This window comes from Ananas comosus, linkage group 4, assembly GCF_001540865.1.
Source record: "Ananas comosus cultivar F153 linkage group 4, ASM154086v1, whole genome shotgun sequence".
In the NCBI taxonomy this organism is placed as follows: domain Eukaryota; kingdom Viridiplantae; phylum Streptophyta; class Magnoliopsida; order Poales; family Bromeliaceae; genus Ananas; species Ananas comosus.
In genome coordinates, this window is record NC_033624.1 from 2,435,459 (window position 1) to 2,456,119 (window position 20,661).

The 20,661-nt window shown below is 37.3% G+C and overlaps 2 protein-coding genes across 4 annotated transcripts; both read right to left on the minus strand.

The window, feature by feature from the left end:
* LOC109708443 (non-specific phospholipase C2) lies at positions 1,461-5,458 on the minus strand. 2 transcript variants are annotated; one of them, XM_020230189.1, is made up of 5 exons: positions 5,355-5,458; positions 4,745-5,259; positions 2,490-3,007; positions 2,195-2,374; positions 1,461-1,990 (listed from the first exon to the last, which is right to left on the minus strand). In XM_020230189.1, the coding sequence occupies exons 1-5, from the start codon at positions 5,388-5,390 to the stop codon at positions 1,677-1,679; spliced, it is 1,563 nt and encodes a 520-aa protein (XP_020085778.1). In that variant the 5' UTR covers positions 5,391-5,458; the 3' UTR covers positions 1,461-1,676. The 2 variants fall into 2 exon arrangements, with proteins under 2 accessions (XP_020085778.1, XP_020085779.1); XM_020230190.1 differs by having other exon boundaries at positions 4,745-5,278; positions 5,374-5,402.
* LOC109708442 (rho GTPase-activating protein 7-like) lies at positions 7,798-20,481 on the minus strand. Of its 2 annotated transcripts, none has more exons than XM_020230187.1 (22): positions 20,039-20,481; positions 18,998-19,034; positions 17,819-17,895; positions 17,097-17,167; positions 16,914-16,992; positions 16,634-16,778; positions 16,379-16,498; positions 15,772-15,849; positions 15,536-15,591; positions 15,344-15,413; positions 14,941-15,028; positions 13,329-13,572; positions 12,645-12,857; positions 11,714-12,037; positions 11,324-11,373; positions 10,917-10,977; positions 10,740-10,823; positions 9,920-10,033; positions 9,666-9,835; positions 9,027-9,096; positions 8,411-8,593; positions 7,798-8,322 (listed from the first exon to the last, which is right to left on the minus strand). In XM_020230187.1, the coding sequence occupies exons 1-22, from the start codon at positions 20,081-20,083 to the stop codon at positions 8,131-8,133; spliced, it is 2,571 nt and encodes an 856-aa protein (XP_020085776.1). In that variant the 5' UTR covers positions 20,084-20,481; the 3' UTR covers positions 7,798-8,130. The 2 variants fall into 2 exon arrangements, with proteins under 2 accessions (XP_020085776.1, XP_020085777.1); XM_020230188.1 differs by lacking the exon at positions 20,039-20,481 and adding an exon at positions 19,634-19,903.

Below are 20,661 nucleotides of genomic sequence, written 5' to 3' on the forward strand. Positions count from 1 at the left end.
TTCATTGATTTAGTGCCTTTCCCACAAACCGGAAAAAAAAAAATCCAAGTTTGACTGCGTAAATTGTCTGGATAATCCTCCTACTATCCCAATATTACAACTCGGTCTATGTACTCTTTCATGCGAGCGATTTATTTTTTTGAGATATAGGTAACACGCTACCCGCTTCGTCTATTTCATTTAGAAAATAAACTTAGCTGGAAATGTGAATCAACTAGGATTCGAACTTGGGATCTCAGGTACCAACCACCAAGCTCTTTACCACTTGCTCTAGGGACGGTCGGTATGAGCGATTTATTAATTAGTCTCTCGAACAGACTATGTGTTAACAAACAGAAAAATACCGACCGTTCCTAGAGCAAGTGGCAAAGAGCTTGGTGGTTGGTACCCGAGATCTCAAATTCGAATCCTAGTTAATTCACATTTCTAGTTAAGTTTATTTTTAATGAAATAAACGAAGCGGGTAGCGTGCTACCTATCTCTCAAAAAAACAAACAGAAAAATTCAAACACTATATATGCCCTAATGTTAATTAAAATATATTCATTACTTATTTCTTTTAGATCGATCTATCAGGTAACATGATATTAGAACTAATTCTAAACCATTTCAATTCAAGAGATCCTAATTATCATTAATTTCCTTTTTATATGTAACGTATAACGTGAATATTAAGTATAAAAGTTTGAAACAGGTTTGTAGCTATTAGTGTAAAAAAGTAGTTTTTTTTTTTTTTAATTTAGAGTTGTAATCAATGCACATAAGTTTCAAATTTTTATATTCTAACTTGAACATCGACTACTCTAAAACATAACATATTTGAAAATACTAATTAATGTATGTAATGTTGGTTTTCCTGTCTTAAATATGGTGACAATGGCCAACTGTGCACTAAAAAAATTTAATTAGCACACAATCACTAGCAATATTCTAATGAGTCTATAGAATTAATCATCTCTATTAGAAATAAATAAATTATTTTCACCATCGTTTTCAATGCATGGCAAAATAAAACTAAAAATAGTACATGATAATGGATTGTGTAGATCATCCGAAGAACTAGTTTGAGTATTGAGTTTTCTCATTTTCCCAGTGTTGAGAAAAATTTATTGTGGATGGTTAGTTATATATTGTGCATTAAAAAAGGTTGATTAGTTGGAAGTATTGAATTTTCTTGAGAAAAATTTAGAATGATTTTTTAGGATTTTTAGTACTCTGATTTTTCCACTCATCGAGATGTACAGATGATTCCTTTGAAAGGATAGTAAAATAGGGATTTTTCCACGCATAAAATAAATCTAGAATCCTTAGAAGTAAGCATTAAAATCTAATTCTAGAATCGTTAGAAGTAATTTTACAATATCAAAATCGTTAGTGATCAGCGACTGAGATTGAGCCTTCAATAATTAATTTCCTAATGTCCTCGTAATCTCAAACAGAAAACCAAATAGTTCTTGGTAGGTGACAACATAATTGAGATATTTTATTGATTAAATATTGAGAAACACTTGATTCCCACTTGTTCTAACCAATCTCCATTTACAGACTAAGTTTGCATCCTATATATAATTTCACAAGCATTTCGTTTCATCCTAAAGAATATAATGCTTGCTTTTTGTAGATCTCTCTAACAAAGATTTCTAAACATGCATCTTTCACCACAAACTCTTTGCTAGTTAAGGATGAACAGCTGCGGCCGAAGGCGAAGTCCGAGAGGTGAGGGACGGCCTCATCTTCACGATCTGCTCCTCGTCGACCCCCATACGCTTCGCAGACACTCCTGCTTCGAAGAAGCGCTTGACGGCGCCCCGCATGTAGGCGATGCCTTCGCGGACATTCATCTGCTTCGCTATCCTTTCTTGCAAGCTCGTGAGGAGGTGATCGCCGTTGAGCACCGACGCGAGCTGCATGAGCTCCTGCTGGAACTCGCTCAGCTTGGCTTCTTCGTTGGCCTCGCCGTCCCTGATCTTCACAGGCATGGGGAGTTCAACTGCATTAATTTGACGATCGAGAAACCAGTTAGAATTCGTATCATCAACATGATTGATTATATTGAGTATTTGAGTATTGACACAGAAGAGAAACATGTTGTTCATGAGTTCAAGTTGTTTCAAGAAACATGTTGCTATTAGTGACATTGACACAAAAAGCTCATTCTATATATATTCTGAGAATTTGTTAGCTATCTGATCACCTGGGCAATCCGTCCTAGGTTCGGTCCGCGTCTGCAAAATTCCCTCAAACGTTCCAGCCCATGCATCTCTCTTCGTCAAGTAAGGCGATGAGAGATTGAAAAGATTCTTTACAGTTGCAGGAATGGACGAATGCTCATACTCCGAGGTTGCGGTCGGAACACCATTCGGACCGTGAACAACTGCAACCAGTGAATGGTACACCGTCAACATTCATTGCTTTTAATACGAAAGAAGAAGAAGAAGAAGAAGAAGAAGAGAACACGTCCTCAACTCATCGATTCCGACATTACTCACCGGTTCCCTTCTCAATCCAGGGTGAAACCATAATCGTCGGAACCCTCACTCCCAATCGATCGAACGTAAAGAAGAAAGGGTCCGGGCCAACAATGTCGTCGGGGCTGGGAACGCCCTGGACGGGCGTAGGAACATGATCAAAGAACCCGCCGTGCTCGTCGTAAGTAATAATCAAGAGAGTCTGGTTCCACTGGGGGCTGGCACGCAGGGTCTCGTAGATCTCCTTGATGAACAGCTGGCCTTGGTAGACGTCGTGAGACGGGTGATCGTCGTTGGCGGGATGAGCCTTGGAGTCCAAGTAGTGCTGCTCGATGACGGCGTAGTTGGGGAGAGCGCCTTTGCTCGCATGTTCCTTGAATTTTCCGGCGTAGGAGTAGAACTTGGTGATGTACTTGAGCTTGCGAAGGCTACGGTAGAACAAAACGGCCGGCACGTCTTGGTAGTATACGCCGAAAGAGAGCCCCGCGTCGTGGATGTTGTCGAATATCGTCCTTTGCGGGTAGCCCTTCGCCAGTAAGCTGCGAGGAATTCTACACTGTCACACTTGCACCACGTCATCAATAACAAGCTAATCACATTTCTTATTTTTAAATAAAAGTATAATAAAAATATTTTTTTACAATCATGATGGGACATATACCCCTAAAAGGATACTTTTGATTGGTTTGTTACACCACGTCACCAATATACCAGTTGTATTCTAGAATTTTTCGTACGCTGCAGCATCATTATAATTATCCTTGTCATGTCTATTATTAGGCGATCGAATTTCTACAATTGCAAGATCTGTTTTTCTACCGATGCATTGTTACAAACATTGTTAGCATCACATACGTAATGTAATAATAACCAATTAATTTGCGTAGTAATGCTTTATTTTACTACAAGTGAGAAGTACTAATAGAAAAGGTACTTATTACTGCATAAACCAGAGTTCAGTAAACTTAGTGAATTTGACGAACTCCTCTATCTACAATTTTGACCTTTTTTTTTAATCTTTTTATACTTTTATTTTAGTACAACTTTAGTCCAGTTTTATTAGGTCTCGCACCGAAGAGCTTAATTCGTGACGCAAATGGTCAACACTTGGTGGCGCACCGTAGACTAAATTAATTGGATTGTTGCGTTAGTACCCAATCCTATTGAAATTGAAGTCCCCCGCTATAATCACGGATGTCGACATAACTACTACTTTTTGATTATGTTGATAACAATTAGGTGCGCTCCAGTGCGTTAGCTCAATCTTATATAACCATGCACAAAAGGTAAAAAAAAAATAAAGGAAAAAAAAAAAAAAAGGAAAAGTAGCTTTTTCCGTCCACAAATTGCGCTTGCAATAATTTTGCTTCTTAAAGAGCTTAATAATGATGATGATAACGACTCACATGGGACGCAATCTCATGATAAACAGTAGCTATCTATATTCCTTTCATCATCAACATCGAAGTCACTGCATAATTAAAAATTGGGACCCACTGAGGTTGCCCTCTGAAGATAACAAAATAAAAAATTGAAAGCGCAATCTCAGACATTGATAATTTGCGCAATCTCAGACATTGATAATTTTTTCAATTAGTAGTATCTACTCAATTTCTCACACTATAGAATTTGAATTCAAAAATTACTACTTAGACCGACCGTTTCTATATCAAGTGACAAAAAATTTGATAGTTGGTGTCCAAGATCTCAAGTTCGAATTATGGTTAATTCATATTTTCAGCTAAATTTATTTTTAAATGAAATAAACAAAGCGGATAGCGTACTATCTCTCTCCAACAAAAAAAAAAAAAAACAACTTAGAAATTGTACTGTTTTATGTAAAAATTTGTAAATTTGTATAATAATTTGAATCTTTTGTACTGATGATGATGACTATAATTTTATATTTAAAAATATAAAAAAAAAGTTTAAATCGAGTTTTTATCTCAAATCTCCCCCCACCGACAACAGGCGCGGTGTGTGCGTATGTCAACATTTTTATTTTATTTCAGTCCTCTCCTTAATCTATCTAAACCATGTACTGACCGGGCCCTACCTCTGTCAAATGGAGTTGGCCAGCGTGACATACTTCCGTTCTCACATATCGAGATTCACTCCCACCTCATCAATCATTGCAGATACAAACAAATAATAATAAAATGATTACAGATGTAAATTTTATTTTTTTATCTTAAAAAAAATAAATCATATATTTTTATTTTTTTTTAATGTTGAAAAAAAAGAAATAGCTCAGTTGGATAGAGCGAGCGGAGTACCTGGCGTCGTTGCTGGTGGCGCCGTGGGAGGTGGCGGAGTGGACGAACAAGCGGTTGGGCTGCGTGGACGAGGGGACGGAGGCGAACCAGCGGTCGAAGACGGCGAACTCCTGGACGAGGGCGGCGTAGACGGGCAGCAGGTCGGGGCGGAAGCCGTTCATGACGGCGGCGGTCATGTTCTCCGACATGGAGCGCGCCTGCTGCACGAACCCGTTCATCGGGGCCGGCGCCGCCGACGTGTCGTTGGACCCGAACACCTGGTCGCGTATGGCCTGGAACGAGTGCCCCGGGTCCGGGTCCACGAACTGGGCCCCGTCCGCGAAGTAGACCCGCGCCGCGTCCGGGTCCGACGCCGACACCGGGTTCCACTCCGACCCGTCCACGCCGTTGATTTCCGGGTTCCGACCCTTCATCCACCCCAGCATGTGGTCGAACGACCGGTTCTCCATCACCACCACCACCACCGTGCTTATCGGGTCCGCCCCATTTCCCAATCCCCCCACGCCCGTTAATACCTCCACCCAAAACAACAACCAAAGCAGCTTCATCATTTATCAATGTCTCCTCCTCCTCCTCCTCCATTTCCCAATCCCCCCACGCCCGTTAATACCTCCACCCAAAACAACAACCAAAGCAGCTTCATCATTTATCAATGTCTCCTCCTCCTCCTCCTCCTCCTCCTCCCTCCTCCTTTGGTGTGTATGTGTGTGTGTTCAAACTACAAACTATTCAGACATAGCTCAACAATCGTAGCTATCTGTGGGCGTAATCACTTGCCAAGCTATGCAACTNGAGGTTGGAGTGTACCAGAAACCCGAGTAAAGAGGGTTGTGCGCGTGACCGACTCAAACCTCTGTAGCTTTTTATCGGTGGGTTCTTTTCTTTTGTCTTTGGTGAATGTATCTACCTATCTATCTATACATATATATATATATATATATATATATATACACACACACACGAAAAGGAGAGGGACAGAGGGAATATGTAATTGTTATTTTGATTATTGTTTAAAGATTCGCACAAAAAATGTGCATGTGCTTTACTTTGCCGTGGGGGTGCTAATTAAGTGGGATCACATAAAATATTCTAATTTTTACATAATATGGAGAGCATCTTTATCTATAAATTTAAATTTTTTATATTAGCTAATTTGAACTCTTTAATATAGTATCCGGAATTGGTTCACATTTTTTATAGTTGTGTACTTGTGTGGCCAATAATTTTTTAAATAATAAAATGAATACGGACAAGATATTTATAAATTCACATAAAACCAAATGGGCAAATTTTATTACTACTTTAATACATTTGATAGGGGGACAATCTAATTAAAAGCACATCTAAGAGATTCATTAGGTTTTCAGAGATTGGCAATAAAGATAAAGATAAAGAATAGTAGTAGTATAATAGGATTACGAGTTGCATGGGTGAAGTTTATTTTTTGACACGTACCACGTAAATGATGAGGATGTAAGTAGAGCATTTAAAATCTCTGGTTGCAACTAACACCTGTGCACGGCCTAGTTAGTTGGTCTTCAATTTACTGTTGTTTTTACTTTTATTAAAGTATTTTTATACCATACAAATATCTATTATGAACCGAATGGAATGTCGATGAACTATTCTAAATAATGGTGATAAATTATATTTTAATTTATTTATTATGGTTGGTTATAGAGTGGTAAATTAGTGTCAGTAAACTTTTTTTTTTTATATTTGTTTTGATAGAGATTGGAAAGCCAATACTGTTAGCTATTTATTATTGGGTTAAAATAGGTATAACATCCTGTCCTGTGACAATAGACTTAGGAAACTAATTACTTGAGTTGGATAAGCCTAATAAGTTGAGTGGAGATGCGGTTTACAAGAGATCTAATGGCAAGAAGCCTAATAATAGACCTAACGTCTAAATGGGTTGAGTCAGATCGAAGCCTGCGAGCACTGTGGCTGAGCCTTTAAGTGCGATAGATGCGTCCTTCCTATCAGTATATACTTTTGGAATAGTTAATTAGTTAGCGCTTACGATTCACAAATACGTTTCGTTTTCGTTGGGCTTTGTCGAGTGAGTTGTGTGGGGCACCGTTTGGTGGTGCGTCCACACCACACCATAGCCAGATAAGCAAATGGAACAAAAGTACTTATGGGGAGGTTCCAAACGGGACTCTTTCGTTCACCACCAGTGTGGCTTCAAAATTCGTGCCAATATGGATGGAATAGTTTTATATCAAAAGTTTTTTCATAAAATTTTTGTTGTAAGATGCTCTACATGGGCATTTCCCTTCCCAGCAAAGCTTAGAGATCAAGAGGATGGATCACTGAACGGTAGTGACATCGCCGTAGCCTAAAATTCAGTTCCCACTTCACTATAGTGAGCTTAATTTAAATTTAATCTAAAGTGTTATAGATAGGATCAACAAAAGCCTACATATAATTTCCAATGTTAAGCCGTCTTATTATTAATAAAATATATTATGTTAAATAATATGAAATAATTATTTGTCCCCAAGAACTAATGCTACCGGTGATCCAGAAAGCGATATTTTAAATATTTATATTCAACATAATAATAGTATTATATCAAACAGATTAATAGTATGAACGGAAAGTTCGAATCCTAGTTTTTTTTTTTTGAGAGATAGGTAGCACGCTACCCGCTTCGTTTATTTCATTTAGAAATAAACTTAGCTAGAAATGTGAATCAACTAGGATTCGAATTTGGATCTCGGGTACCAACCACCAAGCCCTTTGTCACTTGCTCTAGGGACGGTCGGTAGTTCGAATCCTAGTTGATTCGAAGTTTCCCTAGAACAAGTGACAAAGGGCTTGTGGTTGGTACCTGAGACCCAAGTTCGAATTCTAGTTGATTTACATATCCAATTAAGTTTATTTCTATATGAAATAGACGAAATGGGTAGCATGCTACCTATATCTCAAAAAACATAGTATGAACGGAAAGTAGGAGTTGTGCTATAAATAGACGGCAAGGACGATGCACTGCGTCACATCAAGTGATATATTTCTGTTATTGATAGGCGACGTGAAAGGAATAATAATGTAACAGCCATGCTTAAATTGGCGCCGTTGCGTGTCTTCTAACATCTTCCATGACAATGACTCTCAAAATATCACAAATTTTGCTTGATTCATGTATACTTAGGTACTCAGCAAAAATGACAAACCGAAGATCAAACCTTAAGCATTTACATTCTCACAAATGAATCTTTACAAAAGTTGAAAGAAGAAAAAAGAAATCTGCAATCAGAACTGCGCATGATGCACAAAGTCGGAACACGAAGTGAATGGAAATTGATGACTTGGATCGAACATTTACAATAGCATGGATAGATACAAATGGTGTCTTGCTATCGCTCTCGCACTCTTTCTCATCTTGGGCTGTTCCACGGAGGTGATGATTTGTACACAAACCCTTGGGAAGGGACGGCTCCGTGACTTAAATCGAGACTATGGAGTTGTTCGATCAGCTGCGAGCGCCGCTCCTTGAAGAAATCGAGTCGCGTCGTGAGCTCCACCAGAGTAGAAGATGCCACTAACGGCTGCCTCGGATACCCGATACCCTATTAAGGAAAAACAAAAGATAGACTCATTTTCATTACTGAAATAAAAGGTACATGATCACAATTATGATAAATTCGGTTTGCCCACCTCACTAATTTTAGGGTTAGTAGCAGTGACATCAGAGATTGATTCCACCGATATACTCGCCGATGCCTCCGTCCTTGTTGATTCACTTGAATCCAAAGAATATTTCCTCGAGAGATGCTTTGAAGTAGCGTAAGTTGGCATTTGCTGCTTGGTGCTCTTCCAATCTATTCCCGACGACCCCTCCTGTATGTTAAGAAAAAAATGGTTTTTGCATCGGTAAATCGCTGAGATAAAGGCTTATTGTACGCCATAGATTTTTCACAATAAATTATTCATGTAACCATTTTAATGTATACACCACAAAATTCATAGTAAAGTGTATTTCTCCATTAGTGTAATAAAACTATTAAAAATTTCAGACAGAACTTGAAACATTGTCCGGTCAGTATGCAACAGGTTCTAAATAATTCAATTAGCTTAACGTGATCACTTGGAGCCCAGGGGATCACATAAAGTGAATTGAGTTAAAGAATGGAGAAGCTACGGAATGTATGTAAAGCAGCGAAGATGAAGTAACTACCATGCAAATGTGACTTACTAAGATGTCAAGTGTACATTTAAAAGCAAATGAAAAGTTCAAAATTGCTAGCTCGCAAGAGAGAAATAGGGAAAGTACCTCATTCCTTTGCTTCTTCTCATGGTTGCAGAAAGCAAGGCTCATATCGAAGTCATGCTGAACAGTCTTCCTGCCACATTAGAAACCCAAAATAGTATATCAACAAAATAATATCCGTTAATAAGGGTCACCGCTCACCAAAATAATACAATTTCTTTACAGGATCAAACAGGCAATCAATAGAAGCAGCATGCATAATGATGAAAAGAACAGTACAAACCTTAGCATTCAGCTCCAGAAAGTATTTTAGATAAAATTGGATTTGAGATAATCAAATACAGCATCTGACCCAGCAAACAGTATCTTATTAATGAAATGTTATTTAAGAATAATCATGCATCACGACTTCCATCTTTTGCAAGATTGTGGCAGTTTTGTTTTTAAATCACTTGATTGCTCTTCCTTAAGGATCTAGGATCAGAGTAGAGTATTTGGCCTCATTGATTGGCACTTGGATTCTGATGTCACTTGTGATATCATGGTGGAGCAGAACAATGATTGGAGGAGAGATAAAGATTGAATGGAAGATGTTCTATCAGTTCATGCATGATTGAAGAAACGTAGCAGATTCTATAAGAAGAAAAAAGGTTTCGTGTAAATCTGAACACAATACAATAAATTAAGTTTCACCAGTCTTACTGTTGTGAGATTGGAGCTGGAAAATTTTGATAGTGACCGCTAGCATCAACAAAAGATCCATAGTGATGCTGGCGTTGTTGGTTAAGTTGGAGATGCAGTTCCGCGACCTTCTTTTTCAACCTTGCAACATCTGCTTCAGCTAGGGCAATCTCCTCAAGTTCTGCCCGTGTCTTTTAGATATATAAAACAAGAGGTCATGTATGATGTATCCATTACACCAGTAATAGAATTCATAGGAGCCACAAGATACATACCTTCGAATCCATAGCACGTGAGTTTGAAAACTGTTCAGAAGACATGCTCAGCCCAACCTCTAATGCAGCTCTAAGATCCCTCTCAGCTTGCAACTGCTCTTGCAATCTAGAGACCTACACAAGTAGCCAATAGAGAGTATTAGACGTTTTTCCAGATAGTTCAATCCCACAAGTGCACGCTACACCTAGTATCTCAACATATTTGGCATGTGCAAATAAAATTAACTTCCTGAACGGAAAATTAGAACTTCGTTGGCACAGCTGAAGCTTCTATAACACTAGTGCTGTATGAATGGAGCTATTCAAAGAAGCATTAATATTTTTCCTATCAAATTCTCCTTTATACTTTCTTCTCATGGCAAGAGCAGAAATTTCACTTTGGAGCTTTTGCTTTTGAGACCGGTAAGCTCAATTTATCTTCCTATCACAACAAAAGCTCCAAATAATTTATTAGCTAGAAGCTTCAGTTTTCTGGAAAAGAGAAGTGTTCCAGAACCAGGCCAGGCATTTAATCTATTGTGATTTTCACCCACATCATGTACAGTTCAGTCATCTCATCAGTTTGGTGAACCAAGAATAGCCAAAGGCTAATGTGGAGGGTCACTGGTCACATAACTAAGAGTGCAAAGCACAGCATCTCTAAATATAACAATAAATATTAAACTTATCTAGTTAATGTCTATGTTACAGATTAAGAAAGCATATGAAGCTAAAATGCTCAATATGCCGAGATAAATAAGGACATGACCATCAATGTATAGCCAGAAAGCTAATAGCCTATCAATGGTGCACAAGTAAGGGGTAAAAGAAAAATGCATACATCTTGTTCTAGAGCTAAACGACGCTCATGCAAGGCCTGTTTTCTTCTTTCCAAACTAGCTTGGAGAATAGCATTCCCTTTGGCCTGAGAAAAGTAATTTCCATCTCATGTTAAATGTTTCAGTTATTTTATCACCTTAAGAAAAGATAATCTCGCAAATAAAATATTGTTTTATACCTCCTTAGCAATCCTAATCTGGAGATCATTCTTTGTCATCTCGAGCCTATGAATAGCAAGCCTGAAAAAGAAGTACAGTCTGAGAAACGGCATAAATTAAACTATTTCAACAGTAAATCATTAAGTTCCAATGAGTGCTTCACCATCCCAAGTCGTAAGAAAATTAAATCCATAATTCAACAGTCCTTTGAAGAAATTAGGAGGAGAGTAAATTGTTTTTTTTCCCCCTAGGAATTAGACTACTCCCTTGTACAATCATAAAATTTGCGCGAGTTATCAGACTTTAGAGGAAGACAAAGACAGTGAAGATCAGAAATCCATAAGATTATCCAACAGGTTGGATAGAATTCAAGATAATGATGCATATTTCAGGAAAGCACACTAAATGAAACTCGAAAAGAACTTACTCTTCTTCACCAGATGAATCAACTGATTCCATTGGCTGGTTCTTTCTGGCCTACAATATTTCAAAGCAGAATCAACACCAGAAAGCTTTAAATTAATTCCAAAATTGAGTAGCAGACGACTAATAGAGCCCATAATCCAGGATTAAGAAAAATGTAACAGAAAATGAGAGATTTTATAAATAATATTTCCAAATATAAAGAGGTTCAAAGCTCAAACACAGAAACATGTCCGTCTAATTCCAAGAGGAACTAAAAAGAAGAAAAATACAACTAGATCAAATAAAAAGTAAACAAATAATCATAAAAGGACAGTTTTAAATTAGAATTAAAAAATTCACAGTTCAAATTTACAATGCAAAGTGATCCTAAAGTACATGCCGATTGACTTACATTGTTTCGTCCCCAGAAGTTGGTTCGCTTCACTTGTTTGTGCAATCCATTTTGTTTACTTGGGTGTCTGTCAACAAATTTCTCCACTTCATAAGATGGGAAAGAAGTTCCAGGATCCATATTAGACAGGATCTCTCCCATCGACTGCGGAGTCTCACGGATCGGTAACCGACTAGGTGTGCCTTTTTCAGTCACTGCCATTTTGATGTTAGTTGAACCAAGCTCATCAAAACGAGCTTGTAGATCTTGACATAAATCTGTCTTCGCAGCTGAATCTTGATTATCTCTAGGTGATTGGGCATCTGAGCCATCATCGGCAAAAGCCTGGTTTTCAAATTAGAAAGATAGAAACAGGATAAATGAGCAGGCAGTCAGAAGAGACAAGCTTATATGAGGCAGAAAAGCAGCAAACAAAACAATATTGAAACATGTTATTAAAAAACCAGCAAGCTCGAGTTAGATATAAACTAATATAAGAAAAAAAAAAGGACCAAGTAACTAAGTTATTCTACAAGGAATGTGCAAAAACATAATAAAGCAGACCAGAATCACTAATCGAAGAATTTTCTAGTGACATATACATAATCAACAAGTTAATCGAAAAGTTAGATGTCACCAGCAAGGGAAAAGAGTTGGTTCTTAGTAGCTTCAGGTAAACAAGCATAAAAGCGTGCTGTGCACAAAAGCAATTGGCCCATAACTTAATAATGTCGCCAAAGACAATAAAAAATGCAGTAAGAAAGCCATATTTCCCTTAAATGTACTTGTAGAAGCATCAATGTGAAAATCAAACATCTAGCACAATTTGAACTGCAATCAACCTTCATCTCTAGAGTAATGGAAGTAGATACTACAGAAACAAAATGAAGCATCAAGATAACTACAAAGACATCACAAAGTTGAAAAGCTGTAAACAACATGAAAAGAAAACCTTATAGTCATAGAGATCACTGCCATCATATCCACTGCTTTCACTTAGTTTTCCACTAAGAACACGTTCATCATTCACTTCCAGATCTACATTTTCTGCATCATGATATCCATTTTCCTTCACATCTGTATTTTCATCATCTACGGAATCTTCACTGCCACTCTCTTCAACTTGAGAGTCCGGAGACGTAGAGCCTCTATGAAGATTATCATCCTGGAAAGGGGAAGATTTTTTTTTTTAAAAAAAAACAGTGGCAATAATAGCACAACTTGAATAAAAGATGCAGGAAGACTGTTAAATATGGCTTGGACAATTTCAAAGAAGAACAAATTAGGATTCGAAAGATTATGTCTACTTTCACTGCAAATGTATAGAAAGACTACTAACTATATCACATCAAAGAAAAAAGGGATTACAACTGTGAGCCTGTAGAATTATAAGACAGGTTCTGTTAAATTATACAATATTTTAAAAAACAGGTTCTATTCAGGTTCTGTCAACCTATATAAGACAGAGAAGCTTCTTGTGATTTGGTACAAAAAATTAAAATCTCAAGCTGTTCAGTCTAAGATAAGTCATATAATCCATTTAACCAACCAAATATCACTTTTGAGACTAAAAGATATCAACAAATACAAAAATAAGATATAAAAAATCAACCCTCGAAGTTGGCAAGAATCTTACGTCGAATATATTCTCATATTCCTCCAAGAGGGTCGTGATAATTGCTTGCGCATTATTAGCAGCAGCTGCTGCAGCAAGAAGCTGAGCAGCATTATCACCATTCATATCGAATTCATCCTCCATTTCACATTCACCAGCCAAAAGCGGCCGCAACAAAAGAGGGGCCATGCAAGTAGCAACAGCTGACGGACCCATTCGATTCTCTGTAGCATGAGAAGTAATAATGTGCATCATCTTCAAAACCCTGAGATTCAAACACACTAAGTGGTTAAGAAATAATATTAAGATTTTAAAAAACTAAATTGACCAACCAACCAGAAAATGTTAAATAACCAACAGCTAATTCGAACTTTACTGAAAATCGTTAGTTACTTCCTTATATCACCAGATTAAAACTACCATCTGCTTAAATTAAACAAGCAAACCACGCAATCTACTGATAACAGCATGATATTTAAAACTTCCAGTAAGCAAATTTAACAGGAATTAATCGTGGTGGTAAACTTAATAACAATCACAGTGAGCTACATGGAAATACCACATCCTTCAACAACTAAATCCTTGAAAAGAAAAAATCTTCAATATTTGTTCAATTAGCATGTCAGAGAACAGAAGCAGCATCTTAACCAAAGACTTAAATGCTCATCGGCATGGGCCGTATCTACCGTGCCGTATCATGCCAAAAAGATATCGGCACATACAGTCCTCATGCCGATGGTACAGCTCAAAACCCTCTATTCTTCAAATTAATAAGTAATTTTATCAACAAAGTTCAAAAAAATTGATAAAGATACAAAATAAATTGTTAAACTATTTTGTTGCTAAAGAATATAAATATTTCATGCCATTATGTGTCGGCACATATATTTTTTGTGACTGGCACACATCGGCACGCACCGTGCTTGCAAGTTTCCAGCACGACCCCGTGTCACCAAGGATTTAAGTATCGTGGCATGGGATCGTGCCGGAAACTTGCTGGCACTGTACGGCACGGTGCGTGCTAGGCCGTGCTGATACGTGCTGTTCACAAAAAATATATGTGTGCTGACAAGTAATAGCATGAAATATTTATTTTCTTTAGCAACAAAATATGCAAATTATTTGTTATGCATTTTTATCAAATCTTTTGAACTTCATTGAAAAAATTACTTACTAATTTCAAGAATAGAGGGTTTTAAGTTGTGTCATCGACACGGAAACAATATCGTGCCGATATCTTGCTTGCACGATATGGCACGGTGGATACAACCCGTGTCTATGGGCATTTTAATCCTTGCATGTCATGGCACTCAAATCCATGATCTTAACACGATTTCAATGTAGCAAGTAATGCACTATACTAGAATAACTAAGTTTAGGTCTAGACAGAGGATGCATATGGATAAGTGGGACTCATCATACAGATGAACTATCAAAAATGCCGGCATATTGAGAGCATTGCCACTTTTGTTTTGCACAGAGAATGTTCAGTAATCAATACCATGAATAGTTTTAACGGCTTCTAGATATACAAGAATATAGATATAACATAGAATTGGAAATAGTACAACAGATATTACTATAACAGAAATTTACAGATAAATTCTATCAGAAAGGCAAGGTGGGAGATAACCTCTGCAACAGCCGTCTATTTGGTTCTGGAAATGCCTCTGACATTGCAGTCCGCATAGCATCAATGCGAGCTTCCTTCTTTTCCAGTTCTTAACAGGAAATTTTACAGGAAAATAAGATAATTATAAGGAAATGAATCAACATGTATCTAATCAAAATATTATGGTAAAATAAGCTTCCTTCCGGGCCAAATTTGGTTGGGAGATAAAACTGGTTGTGTTTTATAACAGGCTAAATCTGGTTGGGACATATCGTAAGATATATGACCTTTTGGGTTTATTAAAGGCTTAAGATATAAAGCTTGTATCAAAGAACATGATAGAGAGAGAAATTCATAAAAAAGAAGAAACGCAACCAAGAGAACTTATATGACCTTTCTGGAAGAGCAGAAGAGATGTACTTACTATAAGCTTCCAGTAATGCAGTACAGCAGGAAGCAGGAACTGGAGAAGATGGTAGCTCCCGAAGAACATGCTAGACAAACAATTTCATAGGGTCCCAAAATTTTAAAAAAACTCAACTAAGCTTGAATGAAATAATCAGCAAACTAGGTACTCATCAATGCAAGGAGGGGGGGGGGGGGGGGGGGGTGGAACCTTAACACAGTCACCAACAACATGAGCATCTTCATCTGCTGTGAACTCAATCCTACCTGTTAATTGATTTAAAAGAAAGCATGCCTATAACCAAAAGGATCACATTTGGACAGATTTCTCATCCTATAAACATACTTTTGAGAGATCAAATGAGGTCACAAGCCACTGTTGTCTATAAACTACAGTCAAAATAATGCAGATAAAAGTAGAGTCCACAGAATAGAAAGATTTGAAACCTTGCTCATACTCTTGCACTCTCCGATCAACTTCCTCAACATCAGCTGACTGACGCAATATTCCTTCTACCTTTGTTCCTGTAGCAGAATGTTCACGCAACTAATAGTTTACTTCCATAAATCCACCCAAAATGGTTCGGCTAAAAAAATATTGCTCCATGCACATCTTAGGAATTGAATATATTTAATGAAAGACAACTAGAAAGCATAACCACTAAATTTTTAGCAGGCAGTTCAACAATAACTGCGAATGATACTACGAAAAAGAAAATTAAAAGCAGCACACGTGAGAAGTAAATAGTATAAACAGGTTGTAGCACTTGTTGGCTATGACTAATATGAAAATTCAGGAGTATCAGGATAACAAAAACATGCTAACTTGGATTGCTGGGATTGCAAAGCTGAAGATTACTAAATTTTTGCATGTTTTATGTGCACTATAGAAACACCTTAGTCTTTATGTCAAACTCTTCCAACCAAAGTTGGCGTACAAAGATAAAAAAACACCTCATTAGTATACAGGGAATCCTATAGTTTGCAACAACAATTAATATCAGGTAAACTAGTAGGACACCCTAGCCAAATGAATCAAGTAATTAGGCCATACCATATTTCTCCAGGAAACGCAAAGCTTTTTCGAGAAAAGAAGGGCCTCCATCGATGTCCTCGAGTGCAAGGAGAATCGGCCTACCAACAACCAATGATTTGATAGGGCGCTTGCCCCTCCCTATATAAGATAGAGAATTACCAAACACGAAACTTTTATGACTCAAAGATAACAACAGCTAGAAACCAGCTTTATTCATATTATAAGTTCAATGAAGCATGATCTTCTTGCGGAAAGGAATGAAGAGGAACGAACATTCTTGAATGGATCCTTCAAATGCATCTGTATTCTCATTACGAAATATTCCATTGTGTCCCATGACAAGAGCAGCATTTGGAGCTTGCACAAGAGCATTTTCTAGTGCAGTTTTCCATTCAAACAAGTCTTCAGATGATTCTGCCTGCAAAGGAAATGAAGAAGAAAATGTATGGTCGAAGTACATTATGCACATGACACATACATATAAATAAAGCAATCAACTTTTCTGTCCATCTGCAATTGACCAAAAACTGTATAGTATAACTAAAAGAAACACCTTAAGAGTGAATGCTCGCCCATCACGACCATCTGGAAATAACACAGTCAACAACTTCTTATCTTCCCTAACCACCACACTGCAAACAAAGGACATATAAACACCCTTCAGAATAGTATACAACATAACCCTTACAGAATGACATTCATGCAGAAACTTGAACAAGTATAATGAGAGATATACCTTCCTGAATTATTCAAGTCAATGCCCCCCAAAGTAAGATTCACTTCACCACCTCTCTGGGGCAGTGCACTCTAAAATATGAAAAGGTATTTGTAAGAAGTTTCTAATTTCTCATGTGAAGAAAATCATGCACTCTAAAAGTATAGAGAGACTATATAGAATTGGATCTCAATTAACCAAATATAGCGAATACTTGATTTAAATTCAAAAAAAAGAAAAAAACAAGAGGGCCAAACAATTTCTTTCGAAGCAGGAAAGAAGAATAATATGAGCTTATTTCAGCTGTGACTCCAAAACAGAAGATTTAAAGAGAATCAACAGAAGAAACAAACAAGAAAAGGAAAAGAGAAGAAAGTAATAAGTTGAATTCCCTCTGTATAACTTTTTAATTCTCAAAATAGATCAAGAAAACATTCAATTCTCCATTTCTCACTACCCATATATAGAAAATGATAAAAAAAGTCTAATTAGCCAAGATTAAGACATCTAAACAATACAAAGACTTCTACCATCACAATTATATTGTTTTTACACAGCATAAGTAAATCAAAGAAAATTACAGTCCGTTTTTCATGTTTGAGTTCCCACACTAGAAAATTATTAATTATCATACACACATTATTTGGCGAATACTATAAAAAGTAAATCATTTACAAAGTTTTAATGAGCATAAAATAAGAACTGGATTTGTGAAATATAGCATTGACTTTACGAACACTAACAGGATCACTCTTGAAGAAGACTAAGGATGTACGCGTGAGGATGAACCAGCGCTTCTTCCATGATTTCCAACCAATTCCTGCAAAATATATGAACAAAGGCTGATTGAAGTTAAAAACAAAGAGGAAGTCTTGTATAGGGATTAGATTATAGAAACATGTAAAAGAATGAAAGGTAATATATTATGAGGAGACAATATTGATAACATGCACAAGAATAGAGTTGGATTTCCCATACTCGAAGTTTCTATAAATGAGTTCCAATTTTGTATTGACTCCACCTTCTTTGGGTTTTGGTTTTGACATTTCCAGTAGTGTTGGCCATTTCAAGTTTTAATTTCAGATATAGTTCAAAAGTGTCCAAAGTACTCAAAGATCAATAAGCATATTATCTTTGAAATAATTAAATCTGATATGACAACTGACAGCATTGCAGAGTGCAGTGATGTTTCATGTTATTTCTACGAAAAGGGTAGCCAAATTGTGTGTTATCATCTATGATAGAAACAAGTACAACTAAAACAAATAGTATGAACTGTGCAGGGATCAACCAAATTTGGCACAATTAAACTTGAACATATTAAATCTTGCTAGGCTCCACATGGTACACAGCTCTCTATGGAAAGTTGGAAAATTTGTCAGCAGACTTACATAATGTAAATCTCTAACTTGGACTTTCACTTATTCACAATAGAATGACATGAATGAGTCGCATATGTAAAAAAGTAAAACTCTCATATTTTCATGAAAGTATAGAACCACTAAACCAAAAAAAAACTGAAAATAAGTTGTGAACTTAGCAGATAAAAGGTAAGATTCAAGAAAAAAATTTGAGATCTCCGCTAATCTAAACTCAGGAAATAAACATATCAACAGGCGCTACAGTATTTTAAACTAGCATTGCCAAATTCTGTTTCTTTACAGCAGTTTTTCATAACTGTATAATTGAGAAGTGTTGAAGAATTCAAAAGTTTACAATGGCTTCTTTTAGCACCTCAAAATTCTTGAAAAACATCACAGAGACATAAACAAGTGTTCTATTGCCTATCTGATTGGTAAAACCTAGCTTAACAATGAAAGCTCTTTTGTGTTTCAGTTAAACATCATGCTTAAATGCACAAACATGCATCTTGAAATAGTGAATGCATCTGTTCTTTCCGTAAAGAAAAGCAAGTAACAAACCTTTCGATGATATGAAAAGGGGTCCACTCTTGAACACCTGTAGAAGAAGTTCAAAGATGGAAAAACCAGAAACAAAATAAATATGCAGTTGTCAAAAAAGGCAAACATGCAAGAACATGCAAAACTAGCATAGTTTTCCTCTTAAATAAAGCATACCCCCTCTATTCTCTAGCTTTTTGTTTCATAAACCAACAAAAGAATCCCCTCAACAATATGAGTCGTCGTTGCCTAAGCTTACATTCAAAATGAATTTTGTAGGAAAATAGACCATCAAGGAAGCATTAGTTTGTAATTTTATACATCGGAATGGTGCTCCGGATTACTTTGAGGTGTACCATCGTGAAGTCTATAAGATTACGTAATTTAATTAAAAAAAAAAGAGATAAACAAAATAAAGAGTTACCAACATACATGTGTAAGTGCTATATAAATGGCAATTCACAGAAATTAATGAGCTAGATCTGGTAGATCTTATAGGCGAATAAGACAAATCCTGAACACGTAAACATACTACACGATGCACTAGCACACTGCAGCGCACACTAGAATGAACAGTGTGATGGTGAATCGCCCTTTAGAATATGTTGGCAATTCGGTGCCATTGTGTGCATATTGCAGTACAAATGCGTTCCTTACATTAAAATAACAGCTGGAGTAGAAAAAACCCAGCTGCATTACTCAATCTATAGCTCCACATTTTGCAATTTCATTTTCTGCTCGCATTGAATTGCAATTCTCAACCTCCCTCACGAAAAATTCCGCATTTCGCAAAAAAATCCCTCTTTTGCAAGCAAAATATACTGAATCGCCCCAAAAGAAGGCTCTTTTAAAAGCAAAATCACCACCTCCACAACCTCGAACACTAGAATATACACTCCTTCAATACCCCAAAAATGCAGTAGACGCGAATTCTCTCAGTCACAGAACCACAACAGATAACAAACAAAATGCTAAAGACCAAAAATGCTAGAGACCACATCTTTATAACCTTCCAAAATTGAACAAATTTCAAATCAGGTGAAACAAAGCATACATACGTACCGCATTCGACGCCGCAGCGGCGCCCAGAGCCGGAGCCGAAGACATTTCTCGATCACCGCCGATCGAATCAGCTACATTCCCACCGTCCCCTTCAAAACCCACGAGAGCGTTGGCCGAAGCCGAGGAATGAAGCAACCCCAAGCTCGAAAGGGACGGATCGGGTCGCCCCCCCCCCAACCGATGTCGCGTGCGATGGGGATTTGGGTGTTGGGAATTAGGTTTGGGGTTTTGAAAGCGCCACAGTGAGGAAGGAGAGGAGGAGAGAGAGAGAGCGAGGGAGAGGGTAATAAAGCAAAGGATTGGGACGTGGTCTCTCTCTCTCTCTCTCTACACTCCACAGCTGCTTAAATGGTCCCTCGTTTTGTAAGCTTCTTCAAAAAGCCTCTCCTCTCCCCCCTGTTTACAGCGTGAGTTTTAGAGAGAGAAAACAGTCATGGAGATAGATAGTAGAGAGAGAGAGAGAGAAGACGAAGAAGAAATCGCCTGCACCCTGTACGTGCGCCGTGAACTATATCAAATTAATCGCAATTTGATTGGTTGATTTATTTATTCATCATTCTATAGGATTCGATTTTTTGAATTCAAATGCGCGCAATGTTCGGATACACCGGGCGTAGGGAAAA